The following is a 19,368-nucleotide window of genomic DNA, read 5'->3' on the forward strand; positions in this document are numbered from 1 at the left end:
AGCAAGGACCTCATTCTGGTCTCATCATGCCGCTCTGGCAGCTGCACCAGCAGGGAGAAAACCTGAGAGGACGTAAGGCTCTCTAAGTGGAGTGAAGAGGCAGGTTGAGGGACTGTGGGAACATTTATACCACAAACCAAGTCCATGAAGGCCTCGACCAGTGTAAGAATACCAGAATGTGGATTGTTAGAGGGACTTTGGACTGTGCTCAGTGCTCTGGCACCGTGTGAACACAGCCACACTGTTAACAGATGTTTGTATCGCCTCGCTGACAGAAGGGAACGCTGCTGAGTTTCAGTCTGTCGCAGTGAGACTAAGAATACAGTGACACAATGAAACCAAACAGTGACACCAGTCAATGGCTGCACGAGTACAAATGACTACACATGCATGTACATACACACACACACACACACATACAACACACATCACAATTTTTTTCTCCACTGGTCAATAAACAGTTGATTCAGAGCCAGTAACAGTAATGACTCCCTGCTGTCTTTACTGTATTGCAGCTCAAACTGCCTGTGGACCTGCCAAGCATACTGACACACATCCTCATGCTGTATGTTGTACATTATGAATTGCATAATGCAGCTGAGTAACAGCTTTAGCTAGAAATTCACCACAATAAGGTTCAGGCTGAGTGTTCATTAAGATTTTTTGCCATATTTTGGTCTTGAAACAGTGTCTGTACACACATGCAGACACACTCACATAATAAAAATCACAATGCAGACATGTACTGTCCACCAGTCGAGTATAATTGTGTATTTGCATGAACACATAGGAGGTAGAAACACCTTATGGCTTCTAGTTTCTCTCAATATTTGTCTGTGAAACTGGCCCAGAGAGTATTTTATTGTACTCTTCAGTTGAGGCAGGCAAACAGTAGTGTAGTAAACGCCACAGGCAGTGTGTTTCCTCAACATCACCTCAAATTCACCTCAGCTCTTTAGTCAGAGTGTCTGAGAAGAAACGGTACAAGAGGTCGTCTGAAATTAAAGTCAAGAAGAGTAACTAGAGAGCAACAAGATTTGTTTCTTGTAATTTTCTCACTTAGTATCACTGCTTTTTAAATGTGACTTTGTGTTTCCTGCCACCACAGTAGTCAGTGATAAACACAGTAATGCCTGTCACATTTACATTGGCAGCTCCTGGGCTGTTGTATGTTTAGTGGCTGTTGACTCCGCTGTTAGAGGGGTCATTGTTGTTTGTCAGCAGCCTGGCACCGAGAGTGGGGAGTCAGGCCAAGCAGAGAAGGCGCTGGGTGTCCCCCGAGCCAAAGGTCCTTCACCCGCTTTCATAGTGGAGTCAAACCGAGGGCACTTCAGTCGGACAGTAGACTGCATGTATAGTGTGTATAGAGATGACCGACAATGGTAGAATGTAATGTTTTATTCACAGTTTACATTCACTTCTGGGGAAAATGACATGTTAACATGTTGTTCTCAGTGGTGGTTGTACTACACAACCTGCTGAGAGCTCAGCTCCACCCTCAACTCATAAATGATAAATGGATAAAAAACATAGGAAATTTACAACAATGTCAGTTATTATTATTACTACATCTTGTTCACTAACGCTGAGTCTATTTTTCATTGTGCTTGGTTTCCATACAGAGAATGACCACCTGCCAACTCTTTATATTTATATCATTATAAACAAGTGTAACACTGTCAGTCATCATCTCTTCACAAAAATCCTTGCTATTAATTTATTTACATTATAAACAAATTCATTTTTGTGCATTCAAGAATTGTATTGCCAATTCTGATCATTGATTTATCTTTTCAGTTATTTTTCAAGCAGAAATCCCAAACATTCACTGGCTCCTGATGCTCAAATGAAATGATTTCCTGCTTTTATAAGATATTTAACTGAATATTTTTTACTGTTCAAATTAAATCCACCAAAATGATCAAGGCTTGAGGAGTTTTTTCACCTTTTTTTCGCTTTTTCATACAACCGAATCTATTCCTGAGTCTGTTTTGTGCTCATAAAAACAGGTTTTGGCTCTGTGCGATTTGTCAAACGAAAGCTCAAATCTAAAAATTCCCACACTGTAAGTACTCTCTTTTTCACACCACACACACACACACTCAATGCAAAAAGCACCAAGAAAAAGCCGCCTCATTTAATACCTCCATATCTTCTGAGAGAGAGGCTGCCTGGTCACACGTATCTGGCAGCTGCGTTTGTGTGGAGACAAAGTGAATGACTGCAGGGTGAAACTGTGCCACTGCACGGCTCAGGATTAGAGCCCCCAATGTGGCCTGTGGTGGTACAAGAGGAGCCAAGCCGAGGTATCGATGACATGGGAGCATACTCACTACAACCTCCATATCAAAGCAGGAGGGGGGACGGGAAGAGACCCAGCGATTCACTGCACGCCTCGCTCTGTCGTGCGTCAGTTTTTCGCCTTAATTGAGTTTTGTTTATGTACTGAGATGATTTAAATGCAGCAGAGGAGACAGGTTAAAGTCCCATCTGTACCACTCTATTGTGGTTTTTAAATTTCAGGAGATTAAATGCTTTTGACTAAAATCAGCATTTTTAGAAGTGTCGTTAAACTCTAAAATCTACTGTCTGTGTTTGAATTGTACACACTGTATTTAAAAAAAAAAAAGACCCGTATTTAAGTTATGGTGGGATTTGAATGTGATTTTCTGCGTGTTTGGAGAGATGCTTTACATCTTCCTCTGCCTGAAATCTCATGAGAGACAAGAGAGGAGACGTGTGAAAGCCAAAGAAAAATGGAGAGACCTATTGAGATACAAAGACATCTGGTATGTGCTGCCAGGAAAATGACAAAAGCTCTCCCTCCAGTCATCTCTCTTTACCTCTGGAAGCTCGCATCTTTTCATCCTCTCATTATTTCCCTCTTTCTGCTAGTGCCTGTCCCTTTCCTGCCCCATCTCTCTCCGTCTCCGTTTCTTGTCTTTTTCTCCTCCTCCTCCTCCCTTTTTCAGCTGCTTCTTCCCAAAAATTTCACTCTCTCCTCTCTTGCCCTCATTTCTGCAGCTCTCTTCCCTCTTGTCATTTTCTTGCCTCTTTCTCCCCCTCTCTCATCTTCTGTCTCCCCTCCCCCATTCCTCATCCTCAAACTGCCAGCCAGTTTGGCCTCCTCATCTTCTTACCCCCCCTCACCACCTCCACCATCACCACCACCACCACCTCCCTCATTATATACACACAATCTACCTCTCAGTTACTCTCTGTTTTTTGACTCCCTCCACCCTCGTGCTGCATCTCTTCTTCCATTTCTTCTCCCCGGTGTGTTGTGATCGTAGCCAGGCTGGCGACAGCTGCAACAGCAGACAGTCAGGCAGTGGCACCAGGGCGGGGGGGGGGGGGGGTGATGATGATGATGGGGGGGTGAAGAGGGGATGGGAAGATGAAGAGACAGCTATAAGGTGGTGGAGTGGCGGGGCTGGTTACTTTTTTTTTTTTTTGGCTCTGATCTTTGCCGAAGTAGAAACAGAGACGGAGACGCCGGGGGCCTGCAGGGCGGGGGAGTGGCTGCTCAGCATCCCTCGGGCCCGCATCTCGTCTGTGTTGATGCGCCGTCGGCTCGCTGCCATGTCAGTCAAGTTGCTGTATTTGTCTCCCTGTGTGCGTGCGCTGTTACACACCAGCAGAGACAGACAGCTGGGACCAGCACACCAGCAGCTCTGTGTGTGTGTGTGTGTGTGTGTGTGTGTAGCAGGACGAGGAAGGTGTGGAGAGTTAGAGGGAGGGGTCAGAGGAGTTTGTTTGGGGGGGTGGTGGGGGGTTGCTGGAATGTTGGACCTGATTTGCTGACTTGGCGCCACGGCAACAGCTGTTCCACCCTGCAGGCTACACCTGTTCCTGTATGAAGAGGAGGAGGAGGGTGAAAAAGGCGAAAGGGAAGAAGAATGGGTTGCAGGGAGAAAGAAACACAATTCCTGCCAAAAACATACCTGTATTTATGGTGTGAAAATATGTGACTGCATACAAGGAGATAATCAGTCAGTCTGAGCGTCATGTATTTGACACACCAGCTGGCAGAACTGTAATATCAGTAAATTTGAATTTTTTACATGATGTAAATGTTCACATAAAAATGCAGCACTGTCAGCTCCTCTTGAATTTGTTATCAGCATGACAGCACATCCGAAGTGATGTACAACCAAACTTAAAAAGGCTCTTCACACCCACACAGGTGCTTTTAATGACCAGCTGATGGCTGATTAGACATTAGGTGTAAGTTGTCCTGGAAAAAAGGACGTGGTGTCATGTTTCTGATCACGAACTATAAACAGTGCACGAGAGCGACACTACACTACTAGTTTATAGTCTGGTTGTGTGATGATGTGCTGATAATGGTGATGAAACACACTCTGACGTATGAATCTGCACCGAAACAGGAAACAAAGGCTTGAATTTGTCTGTCGTGTGGGCGTCAGTAGAAGTGAATGGAAAACGGAGCGAATATTTGTAGGAACGAACGTGTAATGTGACCATACCTTAACACGTGCAGCAAAACTAACAGCGAGCGAGATGTCAATCAAGCTCTGACTGTACAAGCAGTCCAACATAAGAGTGTGTGTGTGGAAGCTTTACCTGTTTGATTTAATTCTTAATCATGATAATTGTTGAATATTTTGTAGATGCACTCACACCAACAAGGAATTTAAACTGAAAATTAAGAGAAGAAAAAAAAGACAAAAGGTTTCTCATGAGAGTTTTCTTCTCTGAGACGCCTCCTCTTCTTTCCCAGCGTTATAGTCCTAGTCTGTGACCTCTGCCCTTGTTACCATAACAACAAGTTAATGACACAGCACATTGAATTGAGCCTTTGCCAGGATAACACAAGCAATGTAAGTTAACTGGTTTATCTTTGTTGTGTGTCCCTCGCTGCTCATGATAACGGTTTAGACTCATTTGTTGAGGTCATACACGGAAGATTTGCATTTGTGAAGTTCCTCGTCTCTCAGAAACAAGCACTCTTCATATCTTCAGGGAGTCTTCATCATCAGCTTCAGGCCAACAAACACACTTTAGGTTTTATCTGTAGCACTGTTACAGCAGTGTAACCTCAGTAAAAGACAAACTTAATGTACTGATGTCTGACTTTGAGTTGTTTTTTTTAAATTTATTTTTATTTTTTGTGCACTGACTGTTAAGAGGTCACTGTAAGATGAGACAGACTTTGGTTTATAGCTGGCCAGAGTGGAAATCAGGGAAGGCCAGTTTCACCACTTTATTCACCAGTTAAAATACAGAGATCAAATAAAACTTTTTTTTTTTAGTTCAACCAAAACACACACACACACACCTGTGGAGACTGTGAAAATGCAAATTTTCACTCAGATGGAATACTTAATTGCTGCACACAGAAATGAAAGAGGAGAAAGGAAACAAAGCAGCGCCGGAAAAAATGAATGAAAGTAAAGTAGTTTCAAGCTCTGACACGCTGCATCACCTGCAGCTCTCAGATCAGCTGATCACAAGTCCAAATCTCTCAGCTGACTGCTCAGATGACCACGCCCAAAGCTCTGGCAGCTGATTGCTCGCTCTCACATGAAATTGTTTATTTAAGGTGGGGCACCACAGAAAGACAATGGATGGATGGGTTAATGTTATTTTGTAGTGCTCTTGTAGTAATAATCAACCACAAAAAAACTACAAAACATGTCTGTTACACATTTTACCTTTGGTGCAGTGTACAAAAATGAGAAATGTAATAATAAATTTAGCAGCTCTTTTCTCAAAACAGCATACTGTGTGTAACAGGCGTATTTTTGATGTTTTGTGGATATAACTGTAGACAACAAATCTGGCATGGTGCCAAACATTAGCTGGTTTCAGCTTCTCATATGTGATAGTTTAATGCTTTTCTTTGTCAAACATGATAGAAACTGAATATCTTTGAGTTTTGGGCTGCTGGTCGAATGAAACAAGACATATAAAGACGTCACCTTGGACTCTGGGAAGTTATAACAGATTTTTCACTGTTTTCTGACAGTCTAAAGAAAAAATGACTAATCAGTTAGTTGAGAAAATCATCACCAGATTAATCGATAATTATTTTTGTTAAGATTCTGTTTCTGTACACAAATCTGCACATTCTAAAGAAAAAACTATATAAATTTGGGTGTAAAAGTTGAATTTGTGACCTTCATGTAGAGTTCTGTTTTGATTATTGATTCATTTATTTGATCATGAACCAGTAAGTCATTGCATTCTTGCATTCTTCATCACTGCCCAGCTCCACCTCACAGTTTTTCTTTGTTCCGTTACTAATGTTTAATCTTTCTTTAAATGGGGATTTTTTGTGAGTTAGCCTCCACGTCAGTGCTGCGGCACGTTGTCTTCTGTAAGAAAATGGGAGTTTTGAGCTTCCAGATTAAAACCACAGACCGAACATAACTGCACTGTTTGTTTAAGGTGTAATGAACTTTGATGTAAGTGGCTCTGTCATAAATACCATCGCTCAGAAGACCTAAAACCTCAGAAGCCTTTGATTGCATTCCTCTCTGGTTGCAAGAGGCTAATGTGTCACCTGTGCTTAATGCACTGACTAACCACTCTGGAGGATCATTAGTCAGGTAAAAGCCTCGCTGGTTAGTTTTCAGTCGGTGTTTAAACAGTGACTCAACGCTCAGCCGGGGTCAGGGTCCGAGGATGGAGGAATGAGGAGTTTAAAGGTTAAATCAACACTTAATCAGACGGGGGAGAAAAGTGCTGCTGCACTGTTCTAATGTGGGACAAAAGTTTGACTCTGGACACATCCAGAGGTGTTTTTGACAGATGATCAAGTCATGTCAGTTGTATTTGTGTAGCCCATTATCACAAGTCAAGATTTTACTCTGCAGTCAACCAGTAAACGTAATCATGCTTTGGGAGAAAGGCTCCAGGATGTTGTTTGCATTGACATCATTTCATCAGGGACTTCACTGCTACAACAAGCACAAGATCACTTTACAATACCATTAACGGATGAAGCGCTTCACTTATAAATGTTCTACAATGGCGTCATTTGATATTGATTGAATTTTTTGCCATCAATTTTATTTTGGTCCAGAGTGAAATATTTCGACAACTATTGGATAAATTGCCATGAACTTTGCTACAGACTAAAGGCCTTTTTTTCACAGTAGGAAAAGCACAGTTGTAAATAATTCAGATTCAGATTCAACTTTATTTATCCCAGAAGGACAATTCAGTTTCACAGCTTACCTAGTTCACATAAATAAAATAAATACAACTCGGTCTAGCAGCAGCATTCAAACATACACATCAATATGAAATGAATGATGTCTGAATCCCATTTAGCTGCTTCAGTTTCAGTGTCCTGGTATTGTGCATGCTGAGTCACTGTCGCACTGTCATGACTCATCATTAATGTATTAGTTACACCTGTGCTTTTCCCAGTGAGTCAAGTCAAAATGTCTGTTGGGAAAAAAAGGTCTGTTATATTCCTCTCAACATAAAGTCTTATTTGTACATAATTATATCTGTAAAAAAAACTCTGGCTTTTCATCTAGGTCAATATTTCACCTTGTGTTCAGTGCTAATTAGCAAATGTTAGCATGCTGAAACGCTAAACTAAGATGTTGAACATACATTAGCTGCTTAATATGATCACTGTGAGCTGGTCAGCATGATAACCACTGCTATTTTACATTTACTTTACTGTGACTGATGAAGATAAACTTTAGAACTGCAATTTTATCCATTTTCCATTTATTATTATTATTTTTTTTACGCTGAGCAGCATACACAGCCTTTCAGAGCTGTTAGCGTGGCTGCAGACTCTTGTTAATCTGCTAGTTTGCATTTATACAGTGGGTCCCTATAGGTTGTAAGTATCACACAGGTCATTAAGAAAAAACAAATGACCTATATGGGCTTTGCATGGCAATCCTTACACGATAAGCACATAGTAAAAAATGGGTCACCTCGGTTTGTCATTCTCAAATGAAGCCTGGAAAAGTTAAACATTTGAGCAGGCCAATAAAGAGCAGTGGAGCAGCAATTTGTTTTCTTATTTAAAGGTAAATGTATCACATAACTAATGATATTACATCAAACTACTCTCACAGTATACTGTGTGAATCTGTGTGACTGATCAATAATATATCCAGCCTTGTGATGATTCCCATAATGCTTGTTGCCATGGTAAACTTTGTAGTAACCAGGGAGTTTGTCAGCAGTCCTTCATATAGACTATTTTGAGTTAACATTTCCAACAGCGCTGGCGTTGCGTTGTGTAAAAGCCACAGTATCCTTGAGGACATTTTTTTTTTTCCTCCACTGTGATAAAATATGCTGTGATGCTTCCCGCGCCCTCGCGGGTGTTATTTGTGTATCGCTACACTTGAGGTTTCTGTGCTGCCAGCTGAGCACAAACACACTGATCTTTGTGTTTGACGTATGGATGAAAGGCTGGCGGTAGTGAAAACCTGTGACGGGATGAATGAATATGCGCAGGTGGCGTTAAGGAGCTGCACAGAGACATTCTGGAGGTGTGAAAGTAACACGACGACATTATAATTACGTCAGGGGAACAGAGCCAGAGTGGGAGCAGGTGGAAGTGCTGCTCTGCTCACACGTTTAGTATCTGTAAACACGTCTTTCCTTCTCGCTCTGTCTGTGTCTCCATCAGCCTCTCCCTTTTCTTTCCTCTCTGTTTCCACCCCGCCCTCCACCCACAGGCCTGATGTCCTTTACCCCGCGAGGATGTGCTTCATGTATGTACTTTGTTGCAGGCAGCGCTCACAAAACAAACCAGGAAAGGTGGACAGTGAGGAGGACACACCCATCTGAGCATGCAAACACATCCCGATCTCTCGTTCTTTTTGTCTGACTACGTCTTCTGCTTTTCAGAGACACGGAAAGAAAGAGAGTTAGCCCTGAGGAGACAGCTGTCCCTCACAGAGACGACGGTATCAGAATAGAAAAGACGGCTGGAGGATGAGGCTGGCTTATTATCACTCTCAGCAACCCGCACTTATTCACAGTCCCTCACACTTGTTAGGAGATGAGACTTCTCACACATACACACACAGCCACATTAGCTATAGACAGTGGTTGAAAGTATATTTACTCTACTACAATTTTGAGGTACTTGTACTTCAGTGGACTATTTACATTTTCTGCTACTTCATTCTTCTACTCCACCACAATTTAGGGGAAAATAGTTAATGTTTTACTTCACTATCTGATATGATATGAAAGCTGTAGTTAGTAGCTACTTTGCAGATTAAGAACATGTGATTAGTTTATGAAATATGATGCATTTTTGTAGATTAAACTCCCAACAGAATGAAAAATCAAGCTGCAATTAACAATTATTTTCCTTTATTTTCTTCTAATCTGCCGATTATTTTCTCAATTTATTGTTAGGTTCTTAAGCTGTGTCAGAAAACAGTGGAAAAATGACAAATCATAATTTTCCAGGGCCCATGTTGAAGTATTCAAACTGCTAGTTTTGTCTGACATTCAGATTTCCAGATAAGAGATTCAAAAAAGTGGATTTTCTCATTTCTGGGCGATTAATTTTCAGTCTTTTGACTAATCAATTAATTAATTAATACCACTGTTGAACTATTTTCACTCATCTGCAGATTATTTTCTCTATTGATCGTTTTGTCTTTATAATGTCAGAAAATAGTAAAAATGCCGCAAAGTGACAATCTCACATTCCTCATTTTATCCAACCAACAGGCCAAAAACTGAAGATATTCAGTTTACTGTCATACCTGACAAAGAAAAACAGCAAATCTTCACATTTTATAAGCTGGAAACTGCAAATGTTCAGCATCTTTACTTGAAAGATTACTGAAACAATTATTCTCTTATCAAAATAGTTGCAGATTAATTTCATGTCACTCGGCTAATCGATTACTCAACCAAGTGTTCTAATATAAAGTAGTTGAATGCTTCACCTTGACCAACTGAACTGTAACACTGAAATGCTGCTCGCACAGTGATGAATCATAATCTGATAGTATAATCTATGATAATATAGCAATCTGATAGAGGCCTACTGCAAGTAACATTGTGAATGCAGTAGACTGCAGGACTTTAAGTATTTTATAGTGAGGTTTTGCTACTTGTACTTACTGTAAGTAAAGGATCTGAGTACTTCTTTCATCCTGCTTATGGAAATCTATCAATAGACAGGCCTGAGATCAATTCTTTATCACTGAAACTGGTCTCCTAGTGAGCTTGTGGACAGAGCAGAGCTCAGAGAGGCACACCTTTATCATGTGAAAGCTTGTGTGTGTGTGTGTGTGTGTGTGTGTGTGTGTGTGTGTGTGTGCGCGGGAGTGCATGTGTGTGTAAACAAAGACGCCGCTGTGTGTGTGCGTAGCTCTGCTCCGCCACCCTTTGCATACGCCTGTAGATAAGTGAGAGAGAGAGAAAGCAACCCCCACCTGGCTCCCAGTGCCTGTGAACTGTGTACACTCCAAATATTTCCATAGCCAGCCCGCACACGGAAATGAAGGAGGAAGTCGTACATGGTATATGAAAGAGAGACAGAGAAAGAGAAGAGGCAGAGAGAGGAGACATTAACATTAACACGGATATGTCTTAAATGACCGTCACTGTATGGAAATCATAAAACACACGCACACACACACACACACACACACACACACTGCAGACAGCTGGACCAGAGGTGATATTTACGCCCTATAGCTAAAACCTAAACAGCACACTGGTCCGACCACAACTGTACTGTAAACATGACTTTATTAGCCAACATTCACAGTATTTATACCGTATTTTACTCTTGGAAACACCAATATTAAATCCTAACCTAATCCTCTTTAATCAACACCAACACAGCACTTTCACTGGATTCACATCTGTACTCGTTAAACCTGTTAATGTTAATAACACACTCCTAAATAATATCCCCAGCTAAAACTGTGTTATTTACAATCATATTATTCATCATACAGCTTAGTTATACAATATAAATGAGCAAGATAAACCAAAATGTAACGCGTGCAGTATCTAGGGTTACAGAAACAACATATTTTGAAAATTATATGTCAAACAATTCAAATTTTTAAACATTTTGTATTAAAATGTAGTCTGTCTTGTTCATTAAATGTGTTTAATTGTTGATGTTTGTGTGATTGTTTGAGGTTTTTATGATAAACTGCAGTTTACAGTCAAATTATAGGATTTAACTGTAATAATTTATGATTCGTGAGTTTCTGTAGCTTCTCTTGTTGTTGTCCGACCTCTTGTCAGAAAGCAGTATTTAAGAGTGTGTCTCTTTTTACACAAACTCTCCTCCTCCTCCTCCTTTTCCTCAGTCCTTATTCTGGAGCCAGTGGAGCGGGACGACCTGAGCGGTAAAACCCTGAAGATAACAGACTTCGGCCTGGCCAGAGAGTGGCACCAGACCACCAAGATGAGCGCCGCGGGCACCTACGCCTGGATGGCCCCAGAGGTCATCAAGCTGTCCCTCTTCTCCAAGAGCAGCGACGTGTGGAGGTACAGTACCGTACTCGGACTGTAAAGAAACTTCCCCAGGCTCGAGGTCGAGGGAGACTAACGAGTCGCAGAGTGTAGTCAAGATTTTGTTCATATGTATAGTAATAAAATATGTCTAAAATGAAGAATATTTAAACCGTTTTTCTTCCTTGTTGCCTTCAATGATAAAGTTAGGCTAATAAAACAGAAGTCACAGCTTTCAGCATCCTTTGTTTTCAGTGAAGTTTATCATAAAATATTTAGATCTTGTGGCCTTCATCAGCGGATTACTGCGCTGTCATGGAAATGGTTAAGTTGTTATCATGAAGTACAGAACATCAGTCATATGATTAAAAGTAGTTTTATGTGGGACGAGATCGTAACTCCTGTCTCTGTTCATGGATGGTTCACATGTGACAAACACGTTGCACATATTTTAAAGTGCCCGTCAGTTTTCGTATTGATTTCAGAAGTCTGTTACTTGTTTTTAAAGCCTCGCTCTGGCTGACTCATCTGACGTGCTTACAGCACAAAAACCTTTAGTGAGGCAGCTTTTAGTGTTGATGCTCTGTACTGTTGGAAGAGTCTGCCTGAAGATCTGAGAGCAGCTCAACATGTTGATATCTTTAACTTAAATCTCACCACTTTAACTTGGCTGTGTTTTATTGCCATTACATACTGTGTTTTATTTATTCATTTTATTGTATTCACATTATAAATTGTCTTATTTCCTTTTCTCTTATTTGATTTGTCATTGTCTTTTATCTATTTTATCTAGTTTCTGTTTCATTTAATCTATTTTATTTGTTAGTATTACATTTCCATCATTTTTATCTCTTGTGTGTCTTATTATCAGCTTGTCAGTCATTTTAAAAGCACATTGAATCGAACAAACCTGTACAAAAGGTGCTCCACAACTAAAGCTTGATTGACTGATTGACTGAAGATAAAAACAGAGCATAATTATATGTTGTTTTTCCCTCGTCTGTCTTCTCTCTGTGTCTCTCATTACAGTTTCGGTGTGTTACTGTGGGAGCTGCTCACCGGCGAGGTTCCCTACAGAGAGATAGACGCACTTGCGGTAGCGTACGGTGTTGCCATGAACAAGCTAACACTCCCCATCCCTTCAACCTGCCCCGAACCTTTTGCTCAGCTGCTGGGAGGTAAGCACACGATTATCACATCCAATTATCTATGCTTCAGTCTTCATAGAGAACAATATAATTGTCACAACTTATCAAGAACAAGAACACAGTGAAATAAGCTTTTTTTGTTTTTTCATCGGTTCCTCCTACTTGTGTCACTTGTTCGTGTTTGGCAAGTAAACTTTTGTTCATCCTTGTGCTTTTCCTTATAGGATTGTACTGTACATCAGTCATCAGATATGACCTTAAACATGTCAGCGAAGATACAAAAACACACTTTGAAAAAGGCCCTTCGGGTGTTTAGATACAGCAGGTTTGAGATGTTGTAACCGTTTTGAATTTTTGAGGTTACGGTCGATGATTTTGAAACATTTTTATGCTGCAGCTGGGAGCTGAGACTCACACTAAGAGTTAAAATGGATGAAGACTGTCTGAACAGTTTCCTTAAGTTGCTTTTTATATATCCTCGAGCTCCCCCTGGGACACATTTCTCCTTTTCACCTTGCAAATAATCCTGGCACCACTCTATTCGCGGTGGTAGCGTATTAACCGCCTCTTGTTTCACTCTTCAGGTCATCTCCTTTTAAACACACCTGCCTTATATCCAAAGAGCCTTAATGTGCTTATTCCCAAGCTGTTTTTTTTGATGCGTACGGTTAAGCTCCAGGCCAGAGGGAGCTGTTTCTCAAACTGTCAGCCCAGCAGCAAACTTCAGCCACCTCCCTCCCACTCTGCTTCTAAAGCTCTTTTCCTCCTCATCCCCCTCTCAGTCCACTTCATCTTATCCATGTTCATCCGTTAATCTCTCCTTTGTCATGCCTTGCTGCTCTCTACACTCTGTTTACTCCTGTCATCATCTCACCTTCATCTTCATCTCTCTCTGCAACTGCACATACACTCCACATACTCTTAATGCTAATTTATATTATCTAATAAATAAACAAACGTTACCTGGTAGGAAAAATGTTTTTAGGCTGTGAAACGACACTCTGTCTGTGCTCTTATAATGTTTTACTGTGTTGATAAAGACTTACAGTAGATGTTGGATAGACGGTACTGATCAGTCTGTGCTCAGCATGTAAACCGTAGGTGTGCATCATGTTTCTGCAACACTGTCACTCGGGGTTTGGCTCATGATTGTTGCCATATGCTGTGCCGTCTTGCTCTCTTCCTCTTCCCCTGTTTCCTCTCCTACTGCCAAAAAAAAAAAAAAAAAATAAGACCATCAATTCATGGTTCAGTTGTCTTTATTTTATATTGAGAAACCAGTCATTCATTTTATTATTTACACTGAGTTTTTCCTACCGTGACATGTAACAACACATCATCGAGCCACACTGTTGCACTGGGTGATATGTTCCTTTGTTACGATGAACATGGGCACTGTCGTTTATTTCAAGTGGATCCTAGATGCCATAAATGCCAAATGTGTATTAATCCGCCGCTGAAAATAGTCCCCAACAAATGCACTATTAACTCCTGTTTGAGTAAAGTACCCAGCTGTTTTAGGAAAGTATGTATTTGTGATGTGTTTTTTAAAGATTTAGATGCTCAGTAAGAACCAGTGGACTTTGTGCTAATGAGATACTTGCGAGGTATATAAGGAAAGTTTTTATTTTGTTTTCTTTCTTTTTTTTGGTAATGCTTTATTTTACAGCTCCTTAATTTTTCTGAAAAGAACAGCGTAATTTGGTATTAATTATAGAGAAATGACTCATTTCATTAAAACAAAAGCTCAGTTTAAACTCAGTTAAATATTCAACTGAACCTCTTTGTTAATATGTTGAATAGTTGCCTGCAGACATCAGCTGACCTGCTGTGTACCGACTAAAAGAATCTCCAGGTTATAATAGCAGTTAACGGGAGTGTACCAGTTGAACACCTATTATTTACAGGAAGGGACCTAAAAATTATTAAGTAAATATTTTGAAATTAAGGACCTGTAAAATAAAACATTACCTTTTTTTTCATGTCATTTGTTGACAATAAGAAAAACGCCTTATCCTTTGAGCAAGAGGGACCTGGTCTGTCAGCTGAAACTGTACAATATACATGGAGTACGTCTTTGTATGTAGCTTAATGTGAGCCATAAAACTTGGAAACCGGCACGCGCCATATATCTGGATAATATAACAGAAGCCACAGCAGGAGAGAAGAAGCTTGTCTTATAAATAAAAACACAGCTATAGTGAAGTCAGATGTTCCAGGAAAAAGCTTCTTTTGTTGCACAATAACAAAAAATATATACATTTCATCACTAACACTTTACTTAAAGCACCTTTATTCAGCATTTATAAGCAGTTATAAGGACATTTACAAGTGTCTATTAATGCACAGTATGTGTCAACAATTATAACTTCTCCTTTGAAAACATATTTTATATCATTACAACTGTGTTTTACTATATTATTATTTATTACCTGTTTATACACCAGCTTCACATATGGTTGCCCACAGGAGGAGTTATAGTTGTTGACAAATACAATAATAATCACTTATATCTGCTTACAACCACATTATATTATATAAACTGTGATGAAACTGTAAAATATGTGATATAATTGTGAAATAGGGGAACTTAAAATAAAGAAATGGAGCTGAACTCCATCATATGTACTACACATACTATAGTAGTAGTATAACCTCTAGCTGGCTATATAAATCATAATACATAACACTATCATGTTTCTGTAATTCAAAAAGTCACTCGAGCGTCTTTCCCTCTCGTCTCTTCTCCCTCAGAGTGCTGGAGCCCAAACCCCCACAGCAGGCCCTCGTTCACCAGCATCCTGAGGCGACTGCTGGCCATCGAGCAGTCGGCCATGTTCCAGATGCCCCTGGAGTCTTTCCACTCCTTACAAGAGGACTGGAGGCTGGAGATCCAGCAGATGTTTGACGAGCTGCGGGCCAAAGAAAAGGTGAGAACTTAGAAAACATGTTCACAGGTGCTGGTGAGGTTACATTTTCTCTGGAGAGGCATCACATAGTTAGATTGAATGTTACACATATCTATTATATTTTACAGTTTTTGGACAGTAAAAGACTTCAACTTAATAAAATGTTCGGTTTCAGTCTACAGAATATTTATTTTTGGAGTTAAAAGAAGTGTTAAGAAGATGGTAGATGTAATTCTCAGGACTTTCATCTGTGTTTCAGCAGAGGTTTTTTTGCTTTTAGGGGAAAAAGTGACATTTCTTATAGATGGTAGGAGGGATCTCACCATGTCACATCTATCTGAGGTGTTTCTGCAAATTGGAATTACCTTAGCAACAAGCCTTTTTTCCCAAAGAGGTGTTAGGAGAGGTGCTGCTACGTTAACAACCTCTCTTCTTCCTCTCTGCAGGAGCTGAGATCTTGGGAGGAGGCGTTGGCCCGAGCAGCCGAGGAGCAGAGGGAGCAGGAGGAGCAGCTGAGGAGGAGGGAGCAGGAGCTGGCGGAGAGAGAGATCGACATCGTGGAGCGAGAGCTGAACATCATCATCCACCAGATGTACCAGGAGAAACCCAGCGTCAAGAAAAGAAAGGGCCACTTCAAGAAGAGCAGACTGCTTAAGCTGGGCAGAGACAGCAACTGCATCAGTCTGCCCTCTGGTGGGTGAAAGAAACAACTGCAGTCAGGTTGTTTTAATCATGAATCAGCTGCACAAAACTGGTCAAGCTCCCAGTTTAAAGCCATTAGTTGTGACATTGTGTTTTTTCCAGTCTGGAAATTTAGGACTTTGACTGCTCTAAGAGATGAGACAACAGTAAATAAGTCAAGTGTTGTTGACAAGTTGGTGATATAATAAAATAATTGTAGCTTAATGTGTGGTCATCCTCTCCTCAAAATGTCAAAAGTACATAAGAATTAGCATCAAAATGTACTTACAGTATTAAAGTAAAAGTACTCATTTCGTCCCTCTGACTGATATATTATTATATATGACATCATTAGATTATTAATCCTGAAGCATCAGTGTTAGAGCAGCATGTTACTGTTGTAGCTGCTGGAGGTGGAGCTAGTTTGAACTACTTTATATACAGTTAGCTAGTTTAATCCAGTGGTTCCCAATTTAGGGATGGGGCCCCTCCAAAGGGTCAGCAGATAAATCTGAGGGGTCGTGAGATGATTAATGGGAGAGGAAAGAAGAAAAAACAAAGTTCTCATCTGATCTGAAATCTGTTTTCAGTTTTTGGACTTTTTCTCTAATCTTTGGTAAAATATTGGATCATTTGAACATTTATTGAAATGAAAGCATGTGAGAAGTTTAGAGGGAAAAATCACTATTTGATGGAGCTGTTAACAACTCATAGACATCTGAAATGTGACCTTGACTACACACTGCTTTTTGTAAGACATCAAAAGCCAAAGACGTTGGAAACCACTGTTTACATCTTTAACAATGTGTTGTATTTTAAAAGCTCGTTATATTATCCATTATGTCAAATCTTCATCTGAAAAGTAACTAGCTGTTAAATAAATGTAGCGGAGTACAAAGTACAATATTTCCCCCTGAAATGTGGTAGAGTGGAATTATAAAGTAGTATAAAATAGAAATACTCAAGTAAAGTAAAAGTACTTCAAAATTGTACTTAAGTACAGTACTTGAGTAAATGTACTTAGTAATTTTCCACCACTGCAAGACACACTATTTTATTAAAACCACAAACACATTTTAGAAATACTGCGTATTTCTGAAGTTCTTTTACTTGATAAATGACACGAACTATTTTTTGCTCGTCAGCCTACTGATTAATAGACTAATTGTTTTGGACTAGTTTCTTAATCTCCAGAAATGTATATAGGAAATTTACTGTATATGTTATGTTGGTGTTTATATTTTATATGTGTTTATTCTCTAACATATCATGCATTGTATATTAGAGAGAAGCGCCTTTCCTGAAGTTATGGAAATTCTTGACCAGTGATAAATGATTTCTGTAGAAACTCTGGCACATTTTCTCTCTTCTTCTCTCCTGCAGGCTTCGAGCATAAGATCACAGTTCAGGCATCTCCCAGCGTGGACAAGAGGAAGACCCAGGGGAGCGAGAGCACCACCCCGCCCGCCAGCCCGGGGGTCATCCCCCGCCTCAGAGCCATCAGATGTGAGTGCAAACAATCAAAAAGTCAAAGTGAGGAGATACAGCAGGAATGTCACATGGATTTCTTAATACTTATATATTGTATGTTCTGTCTGACAGTGACACCGAGCGATGGCAGTAAGACGTGGGGTCGCAGCGCTGTGTGCAAGAAGGAAGACCTGTCAGCCAGCAAGAAGAAAGGACGCACCTGGGGACCGAGCTCCACCCACCAGAGAGAGAGAGTCGGTGGGGAGGAGAAGTATGTGCACAGTTTGTTGATCTACCAGTTATGGATGTAAAATAAATTTTAACTGATAAAAGCAAGTGAGAACTAGTGATTGACAGTAATCTTTGGGTAGAAAATTTTACCTACTAGTATTAAACCTGTAGATTATTTTGTGAGATGTTTCAGAAATGATTCAGGGGAAATAATGACAGAATCTTCTCAAGATAAACTGGAATAGTCATTAAGTTAAGTTATACTTTTGGCATTTGACCCACTCTCACTCTTGGGGTTTAGGATACTTCACAGGCCCAAAGTTATGCTGTTGAAGGAAACCTACACAAGCAGAAGATAAACATGCAAACACAGAAAGGCCACAGGTTGCTATTTTAACATTTAAAAAACACACACAAACTTTAAGTGTTTTGATAGAGAATCTATTTGTCTGTTTCATCTGCTGATCAGCTAATTTATAGCAGGTGTGATTTCCAACATTTGTTGTTAGAAATCCACCCACGTCAGAAAGTAAATATAAAAGAAAGAAAGAAAGATAGATCTATATACATCTCAATGTATATAGATTTTAATCAGTTATTTCTGACAATATGTTCTAAAAGGAGGTTAAATATCACAAAACACAATGTACCCGATAAAACTGCAGTGACAAAAACTGGATCATGAGGCTCGTTTTCTGTTCACCCGCTGACATAACTGTTATCACAGACAAGGAAAAACTCCCTTTTCTCTCATATTTTTGTGGACAAATTATTGGTCACAACACATAGAAACAGAAACAGAACCTTTCAATCAATATCTCATCTCAGTGTGTGGACCAGCCACAAGCAGAGCAATTACCTCTGGAAATCTGGTGGAAAGAAATCGATGTTGTGTACGATTACTGACATGAAACTTCAGATCCTTAACTTCTATCTGAAAAAAGTTAGTTTGTAGCACTTGCTAACTTAACTATATAACACTATTATTATTATTATTATTATTATTATTATTATTATTATTATTATTTAGAAATTGATTTGGTTGGTGGTTCATCTAAACAGCTGATTGCACTGGACTTATCTGGCAACATTACTGGTATTGCTGCACACAATGTATATTTATATATGTTATATTTATTTTACAAATTACTTTTCTCTCTTCTTCAGGTATCTAATCTTATTTTTCTATATTATTTCTATCTTATTTCTTAATTTTACTGCACCAAAACAAATTCCTTGTACACATGTAGTTATTATTTAAAGTTTTATTCTGATTCCACTGACTAATTGGTTTTAATGCATTATACTGTATCTCTGTTTGCAGACTGAAATCTCTGGGTGAGGGATCTAAAGTTTGGTCGTCCAGTGCACCAAACCTGGGCAAGTCCCCCAAACATGCTCCCATGACAGCTGGCTTCTCCAGCCTCAATGAAATGGGTGAGTCTGGATCTTTCACTGGGGAGCTAGTTAGCACCACACAC

The 19,368-nt window shown here is 39.9% G+C and overlaps 1 protein-coding gene across 1 annotated transcript in view; it reads left to right on the plus strand.

Moving 5' to 3' along the window:
- map3k10 (mitogen-activated protein kinase kinase kinase 10) overlaps nucleotides 1-19,368 on the plus strand; it is a 37,880-nt gene that overhangs the window by 12,413 nt on the left and 6,099 nt on the right. Inside the window, exons 2-8 of the mRNA XM_067594824.1 lie at nucleotides 11,304-11,484; nucleotides 12,478-12,626; nucleotides 15,351-15,526; nucleotides 15,952-16,198; nucleotides 17,570-17,692; nucleotides 17,789-17,927; nucleotides 19,212-19,324. Coding sequence (XP_067450925.1) covers nucleotides 11,304-11,484; nucleotides 12,478-12,626; nucleotides 15,351-15,526; nucleotides 15,952-16,198; nucleotides 17,570-17,692; nucleotides 17,789-17,927; nucleotides 19,212-19,324 — 1,128 coding nt within the window. The remainder of the gene's footprint in view (nucleotides 1-11,303; nucleotides 11,485-12,477; nucleotides 12,627-15,350; nucleotides 15,527-15,951; nucleotides 16,199-17,569; nucleotides 17,693-17,788; nucleotides 17,928-19,211; nucleotides 19,325-19,368) is intronic.

Source organism: Thunnus thynnus, chromosome 7 (genome assembly GCF_963924715.1).
Source record: "Thunnus thynnus chromosome 7, fThuThy2.1, whole genome shotgun sequence".
Classification (NCBI taxonomy): domain Eukaryota; kingdom Metazoa; phylum Chordata; class Actinopteri; order Scombriformes; family Scombridae; genus Thunnus; species Thunnus thynnus.